The 17,705-nt window shown below is 57.8% G+C and overlaps 1 protein-coding gene across 10 annotated transcripts in view; it reads left to right on the top strand.

The window, feature by feature from the left end:
- The window catches only part of DNM2 (dynamin 2), a 93,417-nt gene that overhangs the window by 62,743 nt on the left and 12,969 nt on the right, over positions 1 to 17,705 (top strand). For 5 of the 10 annotated variants that reach the window (XM_060145165.1, XM_060145159.1, XM_060145157.1 and 2 more), the window contains exons 11-15: positions 2,366 to 2,452; positions 4,712 to 4,782; positions 8,552 to 8,603; positions 9,547 to 9,558; positions 13,378 to 13,491. In XM_060145165.1, the coding sequence (XP_060001148.1) occupies positions 2,366 to 2,452; positions 4,712 to 4,782; positions 8,552 to 8,603; positions 9,547 to 9,558; positions 13,378 to 13,491 (336 nt within the window). Of the gene's footprint in view, positions 1 to 1,081; positions 1,221 to 2,365; positions 2,453 to 4,711; positions 4,783 to 8,551; positions 8,604 to 9,546; positions 9,559 to 13,377; positions 13,492 to 17,705 lie in introns of all 10 variants that reach the window. The other 5 variants (XM_060145160.1, XM_060145158.1, XM_060145164.1 and 2 more) reach the window with 3 other exon arrangements.

Genomic DNA, 17,705 nt, shown 5'->3' with positions numbered 1-17,705 from the left:
GGGTGACTCCTGGCCTTGTGGAAACGGGGCTGTGGGAGTTTGGTATCAGGCTCCCGATGGCTGCTTGGCCTTTGCCCCGCTGGTCCCCCTCCCTCCCCTTCCCAGATTGCCTCAGTTTCCAAGAACGTGGCCTCTACCCAGAGGCTGGGGCAGAAGCGTTTTGGCCTGGGTGCAGCCTGGGGGTGCCAGGCCTCCAGATTCCAGACTGGTGGGCAGGGCTCCCTGGGACCCTGATACCAAGCTTAGCATGTGTCTGATGGGGGTCTTGCTGGGCTGTCGCTTTGCTGTCTTCTGGGAAGCAGAGAGGGACCTCGCGTCACCTGCTGGAGGCCAAGCTCCCTGAACCTCCCTGCCCCTCACAAATGCCTTCTTGACAAATGCCTGGCACCCTCAGGCTTTCCCGGAGCCAGCCACTTCTCTGTCCCCAAGGCGCCGAGAAAGGCCCAAACGCCAACGGCCTAAGGAGTGCTCGGCCCTGGGCTCGCCCCTAACAGCCTCCACCAGCTCCCGCAGGAGCAGTGCTGTCCCCAGGCAGTGGCCCTCGGACCCCCGGCCTGGTTCCCGGGGCAGCACGTGTTGGCCAAGGTGCTGAAGCGCTTCCTAGTGGCCAGTTTGTGCTTGCACGTCCCCCATGGCCGTGGAGCTCTGGGTCGGCCTTCCAAGGCAGGAGTTTCTGCTTCATCCTTCTGTTCTCAGTCTGGAAAAGCCCACATTTGCTTCTTAAGCTTCTTCGATTGGACAAGGGAAGGGAAAGAAACCCAGGTGGTTTGGAAATGTTCGTCCTAGAGCCCATTGTCACAGATACGAAAAGGCAAGGCCTCCCCAAACCTTTAGCTGTTCGTAGGCTGACTCCCACCCGTAGCACTTTTATAATTAAACCCCAGACTGAGCCCACCCCTTGGACCCAGGTCGCCTCTTGATCCGAAGCAGCTTCCGGGGCAAATGCGGGCGCAGGCTCCTCCATGCATGTCACTAACCAGCTGACTCTCGTTTCTTCTTTCTCTGTCTCCCGTCCCGCGTGTGTGGCCTGCACTGCCCCCTGGGTGTCTTTTTACCTCATCCCGCCCTCCGCATGACCCAGGACGGGGCTCTTCACCCCCGACATGGCCTTTGAAGCCATTGTGAAAAAACAGATTGTAAAACTCAAAGAGCCGAGTTTGAAGTGTGTTGATCTCGTGGTCTCAGAACTGGCCACGGTCATTAAAAAGTGTGCTGAGAAGGTAACAGAAGGTTTCATTATTATCACCTATGCCTCTGTCCCCCATCTCCTCTTTCCCATCGTGAGTCTTAACCCAAGCATCTGGGAAACTCTGCCTCGGCAGGAACCCCCTTCCGTGGGCCAGTGGTCGCTTGGAGACATCTCAACTTTGCCTTGGCTGACACAAGGGGGTGGGCCAGTCGCACTTGCGTTCCACCTTTGCATCTTGGGCCTCTGACGGGGATGGAAGGCCTTTGATGTCGCCAGATGCACTTACTAAGCAGGCAGCAGGGATGAGTGTCCATGCCCATCCCTGGCACGCTTTGAGAAAGGTGGTTTCCAAACTGCCACCAACGCGGTGAAACGCTTCGCCCGTGTGCTGGTCTGCGTGTTCTTACATCACAAGGCATCTGAGAATTTTTCAGAGTTCCTTGGCGGGCCAGTGGTTAGGACTCTGCAGTTCAGGTTTTGACCCCTGGTCGGGGAACTAAGATCTCACAAGCCGCGTGGTGTAGCCAAAAAAGAAAATGGAATTTTTCCTCTAGTGATTTTGACCATTGGCTCAATTTTTCCCAACTCGTGGTCTTTCCCCAAACCATGGAAGGTGGGCTTCTGTGCGTTGGGTTGGTTGCTGCTGCAAAGGCTGGGGCAGCGGGGGTGCCAGAGGAGTGGATCCCAAAGGTGAGATGATTGGGAGCAGTTTCCCACCCCCCGCAAGGGAGTCCCTCCGAGGTCGATGGCCCAGATGCTGGCCCTCCCCCTATGCTAGAACGGGCGCTGCTGCGCACTCCTGAGCTGCGCTCGGGACCTCGCCCTGGCGGCCCAGGGGCTTTAATTACACTGTGTCCTTGCTCTCACCCAGCACTTCGAGGGAGGGGGGTGGCTGTCACCCGCTTTCTCCACTTTCTGCCACTTTCCACCTCCGAGACGCAGTCTCGAAAAGCACCTCTGCTTGTGTGCGGGCACCCTCTCGGTCTCTCCGGCCCACCGTCCCCTCACCGTCCCCTTCCTGTCTCCCGGCTGGAGCAGCTCTGAGACAGGAGCGGGGTGGGGAACCGGTGGGCACACTCCACGTCACCCCCCCTCCTCCCATGTTCTCCTTTTGGCTCACTTTGCTGCCCAAGCCACGAGGACCCAGCCGACGCCGCCACTCTGCTTTCCCTCCAGCTCAGCTCCTACCCCCGGTTGCGAGAGGAGACCGAACGAATCGTCACCACTTACATCCGGGAACGGGAGGGGAGGACCAAGGACCAGGTACTGGCTTTTTGTTTCATTCTTCAGATACAGTTTATGTGCAGTAGATCTTGGTCGTGCAGTGTGAGTTTTTTTTGTTTGTTTGTTTTTTGCGGTACGCGGGCCTCTCACCGTTGTGGCCTCTCCCGTTGCGAAGCACAGGCTCCGGACGCACAGGCTCAGCGGCCACGGCTCACGGGCCCAGCCGCTTCGCCGCATGTGGGATCTTCCCAGACCGGGGCATGAACCCTTGTCCCCTGCATCGGCAGGCGGACTCTCAACCACTGCGCCACCAGGGAAGCCCTGTGATAGCCTTTTGATCCTGTGTCCCTTCACTCTGCACCATGCATTCAGGACTCATCCCTGTTGTTTGTGGTGTAGCCAAAGTGTGTCTCTTAGGACTGCCAAGTAGTGTTTCATGGTGCACGTGGACCACAGCCTGCTTATCCATTCACCCACCAGAACATGTTTGAGTGCTTTCTGTGTTTTTACACTGTCTTATGAAGACTGCATAAGCATACCCAAAGGTAGAGAGTGAGATGCCCCACACAGCCACAGTTCAAGTCTCACCTGTCACCTGCTCAGCCCAGGGCTGTCATCCTGCCTTCATGTGGCCCGACGCCTGGTTTGGGTTATTTCCCCCACGGTGGTCCACTGTGTTCTCTCTCTCTCTCTCTCTTTTTTTTTTTTAAATTGAAGTATAGTTGATTTATACTTCAATATGTGTGCCAATCTCTGCAGTACAGCAAAGCGACTCAGTTATACACACATAGACTTGCTTTATGTATATATATATGTATATTATTTCCCATTATGGTTTATCCCAGGAGATTGGCCGCTGTTTATTCAAACTGGAACCGAAACAAGCCCACCTGTTGTATTTGGTTGTGAGACCACCTTGTTTAGAACAGTCCCTCTCCCCTTGACATTGACGGAGAAGAAACTTACTCATTTGTCCTTCACAGGGTCCCCCATTCCCTCGAAGCTTCTGTAACCTGGAAGTTTTGTGAAAAGCTTGAGAGATTCTAATTTGTTTTGTTGTCATGGTTGGCAAGAATGCTACTGTCCCTTCCATACACACCAGAGCCCCCGGTTGCCCCACTGTTGTCATGGCTGGGCTCTGGGGCAACAGGACTCAGACCTTTTAAACCAGCGACAGTGTCTCCCGTGGACCGAGCACCCCAGCATTTTCCAACAACCCCCCAAGATCCGAGTGCCTGGCCCGCTTTATGCTTGAGGGTTCAGAGGCACAGTGAAGTGACAGGGCTGTTTAAGGGCCCGTGTCTTATCTGAGACGACATCCTGGCTGGCTGGTGTGTGCCTTTGTGCCCGTGTGTTTCATTTTAATGTCCTTACCTGGCCAAATTACCTTTGCCAGTTTTTTGTTTGTTTTTAATTTTACCTAAGTATAGTTTTTCTGTTTTTTTTTTAAATTTTATTTATTTTTGGCTGCGTCGGGTCTTCGTTGCTGCATGCGGGCTTTCTCTAGTTGTGGCGAGCGGGCGTTACTCTTCGTTGCGGTGCGCGGGCTTCTTATTGTGGTGGCTTCTCTTGTTGCAGAGCATGGGCTGTAGGCACGCGGGCTCAGTAGTTGTGGCTCGCAGGCTCTAGAGCAGGCTCAGTAGTTGTGGTGCACGGGCTTAGTTGCTCTGCAACATGTGGGATCTTCCCAGACTAGGGATCGAACCCGTGTCCCCTGCATTGGCAGGTGGATTCTTAACCACTGCGCCTCTAGGGAAGTCCTTTACTGAAGTATAGTTGATTTACAATGTTGTTTAATTTCTGCTGTACAGGAAAGTGATTCAGTTATCCATGTATATACATTCTTTTTCATATTCTTTTCTGTTATGGTTTATCACAGGATATTGAATAGTTTCCACCTTTGCCGTTTTAATGAGGCACTTATAGCATGCCGGGCACTACTCTCAACATGACATATTGTGACCTACGTAAGCCTTTGCAGTGAGGCCTTACTGCCCTACTCCAGGCCTCGGAGGCCGCACTTGTGGCTACCACATTGGGCTGCCTCACTCTGCTCTTTTGGCCCAGTCTTTCTCACTTGTGAGGCCTTGGTGTCTGGAAGCACCCATGCCCCCTTCCCCCTGCAGATGGACCCCAGGATATGGGAAGGAGTGGGTGGGTGATCATTCTTCTCCTAACTGGGAAACAGTGTGGTTGTTCCGGGGCACCCCCTGCTGGCGGGTGCGGGAAGTGCTCTGGCAGCAGCCCCTCCCTGCCACGCTGGGCTCTGTTCTCACCATGACCCCCGCTTTCCCCCAGATTCTTCTTCTGATCGACATCGAGCAGTCCTACATCAACACGAACCACGAAGACTTCATTGGATTTGCCAAGTATGTACTTTTCAAGATAGCGGCTGGTGGGGTGGCATGAGTGTCCACCCTCAGAGCCACACCTTGAGAAAGGCGGTCAAGTTGGGATTCCGCTGCTGGGCCGGGGCACGAAGGTCTCTCTGTCATGGGTCCCCAGGTGAAGCGCGGGGCCATCGGAGAGCATCTGGAAGCTTTGCTGGGTAGCAGCGACCCCCCCAGCCTCCTTGTCCCCAATGCACCTCCTGTGGGGCACCCCCATGGTTAGTTTAAGGAGGAAAGGGCGGTCCAGTGGTCAGAGGCTTCAAGAAAGGGCAAGGCTAACTAGCGTTCACTGCTTCCTTTCCTGCAGGGCTTCTCAGAGCCTTTCGTACACACGTGCAGCTTTCCCAGTCTCCCCCACGTGCACTGGGCCCTTTCACTGAGCAGCTCAGGGGCTCAGGGCTCCAGGGGCTGCTCTTGGGGAAGTGCTGCCAGGATTTGCATGGCTTTTGTCCATATGCTGTAGATTTAAAACTAGAACCTTCCACGGCACCCGGATAAGGGGCCAGAAGAGCAGGGCGCTGATTTCAGCAGGATATAAATATAAATGCTGGTGGCCTCCAGTGTCACCCGCTGATGCCATCAGCCCCCCGCCTCGGTGAGTATCACACAGATTGTTCTGATGGCTCGCGAAGGTCCTCTTTCCGGAGGCTGATAGAATAACAGGCGGTTGGTAGCCAGCCTCCTTGTATTTGTTCAGCCGGTATCACTGGTGTGCTTTCATTGCACCAGGCCCTGTGAGAACAGCAGTGAGCAGGCCCAGACCCAGGTCCCCACCCTGAAAGGAAGGTCCTGCGCCAGGGACAGAGCTGCCCCCAGGCAGTTAAGACACAGTGTGGTCAGTGCCGGGGTGGGGCTGTCTACCGCCCGTGGGAGTCCGGAGGGTGGCCTTGTGGCCTGGCCTTGGGGGTGCAGGGAGGAAGGGGCTAGCAGGCTGGGCAAGAGGGTCTTCCCGTCCAGGGTCTCTGCTGGCTGAGTAGTTCCCTGGGTAGACATTCATCAGTGCACTCAGCCCTTCTGTGCTGGACACGTGGTTGGTGAGTGGAATTAATGAATGAGTGAACAAATGAATGGGGGGCATGATTAGAAGCTGCTGCCGCAGCCCAGGTGAGCTGAGGGCCCCGGCCGGACTGTCCCCGCTGTGGGGAAGGCTGAGGGGCCCTGGCCGGGCACTGCCCCCAGGCTGGGCTCTCAGCCCCACTTGCTCCTGCTCCCCCAGCAGCCGGGTGTGTGGGGCCTGGAAACGCCGGTCCCCCTTTTCACGTTGCTGCTGTTTTCCTCACCTTGATGTCTCTGCTTCTCACACTTCATCCACAGTTCCTTCTCACAATCTCTCCTGTTTTTCCTTTGACCACTCCACTCTTTCCTCTGGATTCCTGGGCCTTCCCACTTACCCCAGCTGTTACTATACTGAGCAGCTGGTGACCGGGTGGGTATTGCCTGCTGTGTGCCTTTTCCCTAGTGTGTGAACGGGGGACGCCCTGGCTGGGGGCGGGGCCCAGGGTGCCAGGCTCCACCCGGCCCAGGCCCAGGCCCCGGCCCTGGGTGGGATGTCGCAGGAGCCCCCGGAATAGCCACGGAGCACTGCCTTTGTCCTAGGATGGTGAACAAGCCAGACTTGGGCCTTGCCTTTTCAGAACCCCGAGGCTGAGAACCCACACGCTGTCGTTAAGCCAGTTCTCATAAGGAGGATGACAGTGGGAAAGGAGGGCAGGTGGAGGGGCTGTGGGAGAGGGCAGTGAGGGATGAGGCTTGGAGAGACCTTCCCAAGGAAGTCATGACAGCCAGGCGGTGGGGCCGGAGTGGAGCGGGGTCAGAGAGCACTGGAGACAGGGAAGGAAGGCTGAGAAGCCGGAGCATGAAGGCCAAGGCAAGGTGGAAGGGTGAGGTCACGGCCTCGTCACAGGAGGGCCTGCAGGCCAAGGGGAGCACTTTGGATTTTCCCCCCAGCACACACCACACACACAGACACACACACACAGACACACACATGCACACACCACACACACACACAGACACACCCCCCCACAGACACACATGCACACACACACATGCGCACACCCCACACACACACACGCACACATGCGCACACCACACACACACATGCGCACCACACACACACACACACCACAGGCGCACACCACACACACACACACCACACACACACACACACCACGCACACCACGCACACAGACACAGACACACCACAGACACACACACATGTGCACACCACACACACAGACACACACATACACACACACCAAGGAGGCAAGGGAAAGAGGGGCTGCGAGGCATGTGTGAGACCCAGGAAGCCCTTAGGAAGTAGAGCATCTGGGACCTCACCAGCACCCAGACATCACTGTGAGTGGCTTAGCTCTGTGTCCTTCAGACACTATTGATCCACCTCCTTGCTGTGCATAGAAGTTCTGGGGTGTTTTCTCACTGCCCTCAAGACACTAAAAACAAGGCCCAGAGAAAAAGTCCTTGTAGTAAATATATTGATCTTAAGGAAATCAGTGGATAAATTCCACTTCCATTCTTTTCTTTTTTTTCTGCGCCACACGGCATGTGGGAATCTTAGTTCCCTGACCAGAGATTGAACCCATGCCCCCTGCAGTGGACGCGCGGAATCTTAACCACTGGACCGGCAGGGAAGTCCCTCATTTCCATTCTTAATGTTCCACCGTTTACTGATCTAGGAACAGAAGCCTACTTCCTTAACATACACGCACGCGCGCGCGCGCGCAGACACACACACACACACACACACACACACACACACACACACACACACACACACACACACACACACACACACACACACACACACACACACACACACACACACACACACACACACACTACCTTATCCAACAGCCAGCTTGAACTTTAAGGTAAAATCCCAGAGGCATTCAGTAAAGGGATTAAACAAGATGTTTTGCCTTTTCATGTTGTTTCAAAAGTTCCAGCTAAAGCAATGTGATAAGAAAAGACAATATGACCCCTAAGTAACAGGAGTTAACAGTTGGTTGCCGTTGGTGATAATGATGGTCCGAGTAGAAAATATATTAGGACAAACAAGGGAGCTGAGTAGGTGCCCACGTACAAAATAAAGGAGACTTTGTCTGTCTGTTGTGAACTAGCCAGGAAACAACATAGATGAAGTAAAGAGATCTGGGACTATAGGTAAATAAGGGACCTTGCAGAAACACATTGACCTTGACTGTCCTCTGACTTGGGTCAGGAGCCATCCAAGATGAGTAGCGTTTTCATGGCGAGCAGCTGTCCCATAGCCTCATCTCCCAGTCTGGATGGCCCTGTGGTCAGAGCCGCTCTGGGCCTCGTGCCCGGGCCAGGATGGGAGGAGAAAGCGGGAAGAAGCCTCAAGTTTGAGCCCCCAAACACTGAAGGTTACTCTGAAGCCAGCATGGCTACCTCCCAGCCACTTGGGAATCCAGCTTCCCATGCCCCCTCTTGGAAGTACCAGGACCCAGTGACTCCTAGAAATAGCTGGCGCTCTCAGCAGTGGCCGAGATCAGGGATGAGAAGTCAGGGTTTAATTTGGTATCTCGTTCGTTCCATGAGCCCGCTCTCTTTCCCTTGGGCAGCCCTTCGTACACGGGGGGCTTCTCTCTGCCTCTGTCCTTGGCCCCCACTCGGGAGAGAACCCCACCTGGGCCACGAGGGCCTCTTGCTCCTCGTCCCTCATGGGCTTCCTGCCGCATGAGCTCTCTCTGTGCTTTGGTTTCAGCGCCCAGCAGAGGAGCACCCAGCTGAACAAGAAGAGAGCCATCCCCAACCAGGTAACCGCCCACCCCTGCACCCTCCACGGCCCGCAGCTCCACCCTTGGGGGTGGGAGGGCACTAAGGGACCACCGAGCCCAGCGATGGCACCTGGCTCATAGCATGTCCTTCCAGAAACCCCCACCCCCACCCCTCCAGCCTCTCATATCCACTTCGGTTTTGATATTTTGGGAAACCGGTCTTTGAGCGGCAGCTCTGGCAGGGCCTAGGGAGCAGATTTGCAGAAGGCCCTGTCTGACATCCAAGGCCACGGCTAGAACTTGACACTAAGGAGGCGGGCAGCCCAGTCCCTCTGGTGTCTGCAGCCACATTGGGTTCCCAGGCCCAGCCCTGGAGACTCGGAGCCTGGGGGGAGGCTGGTTGTGACAGGCAGGTCTCGGGAGCCTGGGGGTGCTTTGATCCCCATACCTGGGGAAACCCAGAGCTGTATGGGGGGTTCTCCACCTTGATGTCATGCCCCAGCCAGAGGCCTTGTGAAGTAAGAACAGCTTTATATAGGCCAGTATTAGGTGCCCTTTTTTTTTTTTTCCTGCTTAAGAAAACATATCATCTTTGCAAAAATTTCTGCCGGTGTCCCCTGCCTTCTCCACATGGGGCGGGGGTGGGGGTGGGGGCTCTGCTCTTTATCTTGCACGATGACAGAGCCCTCTGGAAAAGAAGGGTGTAACCACTGCATGATTTTTTTTTTGCGCTTGCCATAGGTAATACATATATTGTTGCTTTTTCATTTCGGGAGATGATAATGAATTAAATATTAACACCATGAATATAATTAATAGCATGTAATTTTTTTTTCTTTTGCTGTTTTCTCCCCCTGCTCTTCTCTCTCCTCATTTTTGTGCCTTTCCTGCTTTTTCTCCATCCCCTCATGTCCCTTACGTCTCTTTTCCTCCGCCTGCTCTTCTTTGATTTCCCCACAACCCTAACTTTGCATTTTCAAAGGGGGAGATCTTGGTAAGTACTCACTTAGTGTGGTAGCAAACATTAGAGAACTTGGTAGTGGTGGAGACCACGCCACCCCATAATATCCCCTCCCCCCCCCGCCCCCTGCCAAAAATAAATAAATAAATAACAGAACAACTAAAAATCCAGCTAACCTTTAAAAACCTCTGCCGTGGCTGCCGCCTGCCAGGCTTCGTGTTGCCCTGGGCTAAGCTGACTCACACAGACACTAACCTGACCACTGCCCCCATCTGGCGCCCACCCCTCCAGCCCATTCCTGACACGGTTTCCTAGTTTCCTGTAGGTCAGGGATGGCAAATACTTAGCTAACACCCCAGGCCTTTCTCCCTTCACCTCCCTGGCCGGGGATGATTTTGCTCAAGCCCTGCAAGAGCTTATTCTTGCCACTGCCACCACTCTGTTTCCAGACAACACCATGCAGAAATTTTCCCCTCCTGCACTCAAGGCAGACATTCTTAATTGATCCAGCACTCTTTTCCTTGTACCTCTCTCCTGTCCTGTGCCCCTGGCAGACATCACTAATTGATCCTGGCATTTTTGTTTCCTAAGCATGTCACTACTCCCCATTCCGTGGCAGATGTGACTAACTGGTCAAGGAATTTTTTCCCCCATGTGATAGCTTTGCACGTGATACCCCTCCTGTACCCATGACAGACATTGATCAGGAGACTCTCTCCTGGATGCTGCCACTATCCTCCTGCCTCCATAGCAGATACGATGATTGATTAGGCTGTTCTGTTGCACTTGCCCCTGTCCCTTTGCCAATGGCAAACATCACTAATTGATCCTAGTGTCCTTTCCCACAGTGCCCAGAATTCTCACCACAGTGCTACCCATTGATTGGCGAATGGTATTTGCCATCCCTGTTTTAGGTAACACCTCCTCTCTGTGTGTGGCCCAGCCCAGCCCGGCAGGGAGCAGGCAATGCCCACTTCTGAGAGTTGAGCTCTTTTCAAGATGATTGCCTTTGGGCAGCTGGCTTCCGCCCCAGCTCTCCACCTTGGAGACCATGGCCTGCGCCACCAGCCCTAACCGAGGCCTCCTTCTCCCGGGTTCTCTCCCCCCACACTGGGCGGGCCCTACTGCTGCCCTCTGGCAGGGATCTTCTGGTGACCCCGGGATCTTTCCAGTAGCTGAGCTGAACCCCTAACAGGACCTGGAAGATGCAGAAGAGGCCAAAGCTTGCCATGGTTGGGGGCAGTTGCGGGAGGAATGGGTCGTCCTTGGGCCCATGGTTCCCACTTTCCCATGTGTCACCCCAATCCCCTTTGAATGGTTTCTTCCCTCCAAACAGCCCAGAGGCATGTTTCTCCCCACACCCACACCCTGAGAAGTTTAGTCATTCTTTTCCTGCCAGATTCCACACCCCTAGCCACGAAGCCCAGCCCTGCCGTGTGCGTGGCTGTGGCTCCTGGGTCTTCCAGCCATGGTTTCCATCCCTGCCCAGGCGACTCACCCAGGGAGGAGGAGGTGGGCCCCAGCTGCGTCACTTCTCCTGGCAGCCCTTCCTCCCGCCCCCAGCATGCCTGCCCCCTGGAGTACGGGAACCCCGCCTGCCTCTTCTATCTCCCCAGCTGACCCTATTCCCGCCGCCCCCGCCCGCCTTTTCTAAGCCCAGTCCCTTGGGCACAAATCTGGCTTTTGGATGAGAAGGCCCGACCACTCCTTTTCCTCTAGACTCAGCGCCTGTGTCTGCCACCGGCAGCTTGCCCCTCCCCAGGGCGGGATTTTGTCTCTGAATCCCCTTGGGCTCCCACACAGGCAGCTCTCTGGGTGGCTCAAGGGCAGAGGGACCTGAGGGGGGGCAGTGCTTCTCCAGGCCTAGCTAGCAACCTCCTGCCCCAAGGCTCAGAGGTGCCATTTCCAGCAGGGCCGCATGCCCTGGAGCATGACAAGGGCCCCATCTGCTAGCTTTGACCTCTACCTGACCCAAGGTGGAGGCAGGCGAGCCAGCTCGGCCACCAAGGGGTGGCGGTGGGGGGCACATCTGCCCCCTTGGGAACGAGGCTGGGCCTGGAAGCGTGGAGGCCTTGCCATGTGAGGACTTCTTCTCTGGGGAGCACCCAACACACACAGCCTCCCCCCTGCCCCCAGCTGTCGATCAATGACTGAAGTTTAGAAGCACCCACTCTAGACCTGGACTAAGACAAGGCAGGCCCTACCCTGCCCCTGGGGGAGCGAGGAACAGGCGGGGACAGGCACCCACGCTGCTCTGGAGATGCAGGGGCTCCTTCCGCCCCCGGCCTGAGCACCCGTCCCACTTTGCCCGGGACTGAGGGCATTCCCAGGACTTTGAGGACTAAGCCTAGGGACCTCCTGGACAAGCCAGGGCGGGTCGGTCACCCTGCTGCCAGGACTGAGACCGTGACCTCGTTGGGGCTGACAGTCTCTGCCTGCTGCCTGACGGCCACAACACTCCCAGGTGCTGTCTCTTCATCCCAGGGAGGGAGAAGCCTTAGCACGGGCTGCCAGGTGGCATTTCAATGGTGGCACAGCCTGGGCAGGGACTTCTATGTGGTGCTGAGGTCCCTGGCCACTCTGTGGCCATCTCTGCCTTCCTGGTCTCTGAGACTTAAGAGCTCATTTCCAGTCACAGGCGGGTGGTGGCCCTGTGAAGATTTGGTGTGCCTGGGGGCAGGACAGAGTAGACAGGATGAAGCCCCTCTTGAGCTGCATCCACTAGGGAGGCATGTGGGCCCCAGAGGCAGCCCCAAAGCCCTACCCCACCCTGGGGGGCACAGCGCCAGCCCTTCCCCGCTGTCCATGGCCACTGGCAGCCCACCTCCTGCAGCTTAGCCCAGTTTGTCGCTGCCTTGGCCCCGGGTGTCCCTGCCTGCGCAGACTCGTGCTTCCCGCCACCCCGGGATCCCCAGTCCAGAGTGGTGGGAGGCTCCATCCCACAAGCGCCTCCATGGCCCGGGGAACATGGGAGTGTGGCCTCCCCCAGGCTACCTGCGTTTAGCTGTCAGGTGAGTCCCCCACGCAGGCCTGGGTTCCGTCTCCTGCTCAGATGACAGCAGTGGCCAGACGAGCCCCATATAGGGGGTCTCACAGCCCAGAACCCGGATGTGCCAGTCAGAGAAAAAGCCAGAGTGGGGCATGATCCTTGGCGGGTCCCCTGGGCTCAAACTTTTGTCCCCAGCCCTCTGGGTGGAGGAGTCTCTTCATCCTCGTATTCTGAAAAGAGCCTGTGGGGAGGGGAGCCCTGGGGCGGGGGCTGGCCTCGACTCCTGGTCAGAGCAGGTCCCTGTGCCCACCGAGCACCTGCCTGGGTGAGCCGGGCAGCAGAATCAAGCCTCTGCCCGTTGCCTGGGCGACTCCTCCAGCTCTACATCCACAGCCGCCTTCCACAGGGCACGAGGGGCAGGGCCCAAGGGTGTCGCTGGTACCGCGTCTCACCAAGACAAGTGTGATTCCTTCAGTCACATCCAATGTGACATGGCCCCCCCCCACAAGCCTGGGATGCCCTCCTCTGGGCCCCTTCCAGCTGGGAGTACCTTTTGCCACCTGTGCTAATTCAACCTAACACCAAGCGCAGAGGGGCTCCCCAGGGACCCAGTTCCCAATCACCCTGGGGACTGTGAGTGAGTCCACGTCTGCCCACCCGAGGGCCCCACGTTGGTCTCCGTTGGGAAGTGCTTGGGGCAAGGTGGCCTGGAATCAGGGTGCCTGGCTTTGGGCTGGAGGTGTCTCTGCCGTGGTCCCCGTTTTCCCGCCTTGCTAGGGGCGAGGGTGCTGGCCACCGCGCTGGGGCAGGCCGGGCTGGGTGGTGGCCGCTGTCCCCTGCTGAGCCCCGCCCTCCCCCCCCAGGTGATCCGCAGGGGCTGGCTGACCATCAACAACATCAGCCTGATGAAGGGCGGCTCCAAGGAGTACTGGTTTGTGCTGACGGCCGAGTCACTGTCCTGGTACAAGGATGAGGAGGTGAGTGGCTGGCAGGGGTGGGACGGTTGGGCAATGGTGGGTCGTGCTCTCCACACCTCCCTCCTCTGGGTGGCGCTCCCTCAACTTACTGCTCGTTCGGGAAAGGCTCCCTGAGCGCCACCATACCCCGAAGCTTACCATTAGGATGGTATCAGCCAGGGCCGCAGAGTGTCCAAAGGCACTGTGCATCATATCCGAGCCCCTCACGGCCCCCCGTGCGGTTGTGCCTCGTGGGGGCTGGGCTCCCTGAGGAGGAAAGGGGCACGGGGGAGGCTCCAAACTGATCCCACCCTTCAAAATCATGGCAAGGTGGGGGCTTTCAGAGGGGGCACGGCCTGGGGTCGGGGACTCAGGTTCACGCCGAGGCTGCTGGGGTTCCATTTTCTACAGCTAACCCAGACTCAGCCAGGCCCTTAGCCTCTCTGGGCCTCAGTTTCCCCATCCGTGAAGTGAGGTAGAACGGCCCTTGCATCTTTGAGGTGCTCCGTCATGGTGTCTGTCTTGAGATCATTCCACATGTGCTTGGCCTCCTCAGAGGGATGAGGGAGGCCTCTGGGAACGGCACCAGGAATAATAAGCACAGGGGGTGGTGTTGCACGTTGCCTCGTGCCATGGTCTCCCTGAGCCTGTGGACGGGGCTGTGAGTGAGTGCACCCCTGTTCCCTGGCCCAGCGGGCAGCCCCACCGGGTGTTGCCATGCAGGTCCCTCCTCCGCCTCGGCCCATCCTCCCGTCCTGAGTGGCCCATTTCGTGGCTTAGTTCTCTTAACAGAACGACAGTACTGTGGCTTAGTGGCCTGGGAGTGAAGCCACTCCTCTGGTGTGACTGCCTGTTGCCACTCTGACACAGGCTTCCAGGGGCCACCAGCGAGGGCCAGTGTGTTTCTCTGGGCTGCCCTGTGAGGGATAACACAGGCGCTCCCTGTCGTCAAGGTGGTGTTAGGTGGCTCTCGATTTGCGTCTGCGACAGAGGTCCCAAATGAAGGCACTTAACAGAGGTGGTCTGTTTCTTGCCCGCCCGGCGAGCTTGGCAGCCCTGTGCTGTGAGGCTGGCCAGGGCCCTGGCTCCGCCTCCCCCATGGCCATCGTAACACATAGCTCCTCCTCGTGGTCCAGGATGGCTGCCCCATGTCCATCACCACGTGGCCACAGGAGGGAAGGAGGTGCCTGACAAGGAAGGCACACGCATCCCTCTGCACACATGCTCCGGGATCTTTGCTTCCGCTCTGTGCTTTGCCCACATGGGATGGCACAGCCTCCAGCCCGGCCCAGGTGCCCCCAGAGGAGAGGCTGGGCTTCTCTGGTCACCCCTGGAGCTGCCCTACCTGGCTCTCCCCCCTTGGGGTTTTGGGGTGACCCCCACACCTGGGGCTTCACCGGCAGCTGACCCCATCCCGGGACAGGCAGGCCTGTGCCCAACCATGTGTATTTCCACCCAGGCTCAGAGACAAGACAGGTAGAACTCTGTTGGCGCCCCCGGGTAGCCCTGTCCTGTTTATGAAGCCCCTGCCCTGTGCCAGCCTCACTGGCTGGGAGAGCCTGCCGTGGTCCCACACGGAGAGCATTGTCTTCCTCCTCCTCAGTAGATACTCACATTCCTTTTGTCAGGGAAGGAAACTGAGGTTCTGAGCAGTGACTTGCCCCCATGTCACGGCGTGGGGAAGTGTCCCCATGCGGTGGGTACAGGACACAGGCTCCCTGACGCGAGGCACCTCAGCCCCACACCTGGACCACTCCCCACTGCCCAGGCCGGAAGCGGTTCCCACAAGTGGCGGGTGTTTAAGAGTAGAATGTCATCATCCCACTCCCCGTGAGGCCAGAGCTCACCGCTGGAATGTCGTGAAGGCTTGGGAGCCCCGAGTCCCCCAAGGGACCTTGTCTGGGTGGCTGCTTCTAAACTGGGGTTGTCCAGGACCCTGGCGCCTTCCTGGGTCGAGATGCAGAGGGAGGGTGGGTGGGACTGGGCATTTCTCAAGGAACCTGCGTGGCCAGATCCGCTCCTCAAAATGGCCGGGGTGTAGTGTGGGTGGGGATGACGCTTGCACTTTTTCTCCCTCTCTTTCCTCCCCCGCAGTCTGAAGCTCAGTCTGCTCTGTGCTGCATCAGCTGTCAGATAAGCTGAGAGCTGGTTCGCACCTTTGGGCTTTGGGGGTCCCCGGGGCAGGAATGCCGGGCCTCGGGCGGTTGGAGAGGGGGCTTCTGGGCCCAAACCCTAGCCTGGCGATTCGCTGTATGGCATCATCGGGAGCTCAGTTTTTGACTTAAGGAGGGGCCCTTCGTTTCTTCTTCATCTAGGGGTTGAAAGCAGGAGCCCCAGACCCTCCCTCGGGGCCCCAGAGCAGAGGCAGGGGCAGTGCTGGGAGGAGGGTCGAGCGCCGCCGGCGGTAATGAGAACCAGCAGACCTGTGAATGGGGCCCTGTGTACACCCCAGACACAGAGCTGCCTGAGATTGGGGAGGGGCAGTCGCGAAATCCTGTCTGTCTGTCTGTCCGTCCCCCGCCCTCCCCCCTCCCCGCCAAGTTAGGATCCCAGCAAGGGCCCTGAAAATCACACAACAGGGTGGCCACCCCCGGGGTCAGGCCACCATCGTAGAGAAGCCTCAGAGAGAGGCAAGACACCATATTTCTTTATTAAAAAAAATAAACAAGAGGAGGTGGTTACTGGAGGGTAGGAATAGGAGACTGATTCCACCAGAGCCCCGACCCCTCAGCCGGTGTCGGGGCTCTCTTTGCCTCTGCCCGGCGCCTCTTTTCCTCCCCGGCGCCCGCCCCCGCCCAAGCCCTTCTTCTTTATTCCAGAATCTTCTGTCCAGGCCTCCAGCCTGTGGGGAGGAGGGCAGTGGGCAGTGGCACTCACCTCCTGGTCTGCCTCGCTGCGTGGGTGGCAGCAAGTTTGGGTGGGGGGCCCATCCTGACGCGCCGCTCGCCCGAGCCCAGCCTAACCAATGTGCAGACTACTGTACACATTCAGAGCCCCCTGAACAGGTAGTCTGAACACTGGGTTGGCGGGGCCGGCTGTCTGTCCTGCGGGCCCCCTGGGCAGCAGCAGGGCCACAGCGCCCCAGCACCTCCGAGCAGGCGAGGAAGCCACTGGTCCGCCCGCGACGATCTGCTTCGTCTCTTCTGACGTGGCACGGCCGGGGCCAGCGCGCATCTGGAGAAAGTTGTGGGTTTTCAGGAAATCCTAAGGAGGCGGGGTGGGGGGGCGGGGGGGAGGGCGGGGGGGTTGGGAGGGAGGGTTTGGGTCCGTGGCCTCTGTGTGCAGGAGAAGGTCTCTTTGGGGGTGGGGGCGGGGTACATGCACGCCTCCGTGTCTGTGTGGTGTGTGTTTGTGTCGTGCATGTGTGTGTGTGGTGTGTGTTTGTGTCGTGTGTGTGTGTGTGTGTGTGTGTGTGTAGAGAGAGAGTGTGTATGCGTGCGTGCGGGCAGCATCAGGAAGGCAGCCTCTGTGCTCTGGGCGGAATCACGCTATAAACACTTCCAGATGTGGTGTCTCACTCGGGGCCCAAAAGGACTGTGACTCAGTTACTTGGCCTTAGCCGGCCAACTGGAAGCTTCCTGCCTCATGACATGATAGGGTGGGGGCAGCAGAGGCTCTTCACAAACTTCCGGGCCGGGAACTCCTGCCCTGGCCCTTTCTAAAGCCCCCCGCCCAAATTCTTCCCTGAGAGGTTGGAGGGCCCCGGGCTCCGCATTCCCTGGCCTGCCTGTACCTCCTCCCCTGCCCTGGCTCCCAGCATGAATGGGGTTCCCACCTCCTTGGCTCCTCTCCTTGCCCAGAACCCGGTGGACTGACTGACCCTGGAGCATAAGAGTGACAGACAGACAGACAAAAGAAAACCCCTGGCGCCTCGCAAGCACCAGCTCTGGGGTGGGCATGTGCTCGGGACTTTCACAGTGTCCGTCCTCACCTTGCACCAGGAGGACGAGACTCCTACCCATCTTTGACAGCTGAGGAAACTGAGGCAGACAGGGGCAGTGACTTGCCCAAGGGCACATGGCTGGGGAGGGGCCAGGCCCAGCTGAGCTTCTCGCCTCAGTCAGGACTGAGCCCACGCACCGAGCCTGCCACTCGCTCCTGCCTCCCGTTGAGTAGTCCTGAAACTCCAAGTGGCCCTCCACCCTCTGGGAGGGCCCCTGGGCCCCTTCCCCGCCACCACTGTGGCTGCTGTTGATTTGGGGAGGAACCGCCACGGTGGGTTTCGTTCTGAGGCC

This window comes from Lagenorhynchus albirostris, chromosome 3 (genome assembly GCF_949774975.1).
Source record: "Lagenorhynchus albirostris chromosome 3, mLagAlb1.1, whole genome shotgun sequence".
NCBI classification, from domain to species: Eukaryota; Metazoa; Chordata; class Mammalia; order Artiodactyla; family Delphinidae; genus Lagenorhynchus; species Lagenorhynchus albirostris.
Note: the sequence above shows the minus strand (reverse complement) of the source record. Positions and strands in the feature narration are given on the sequence as shown.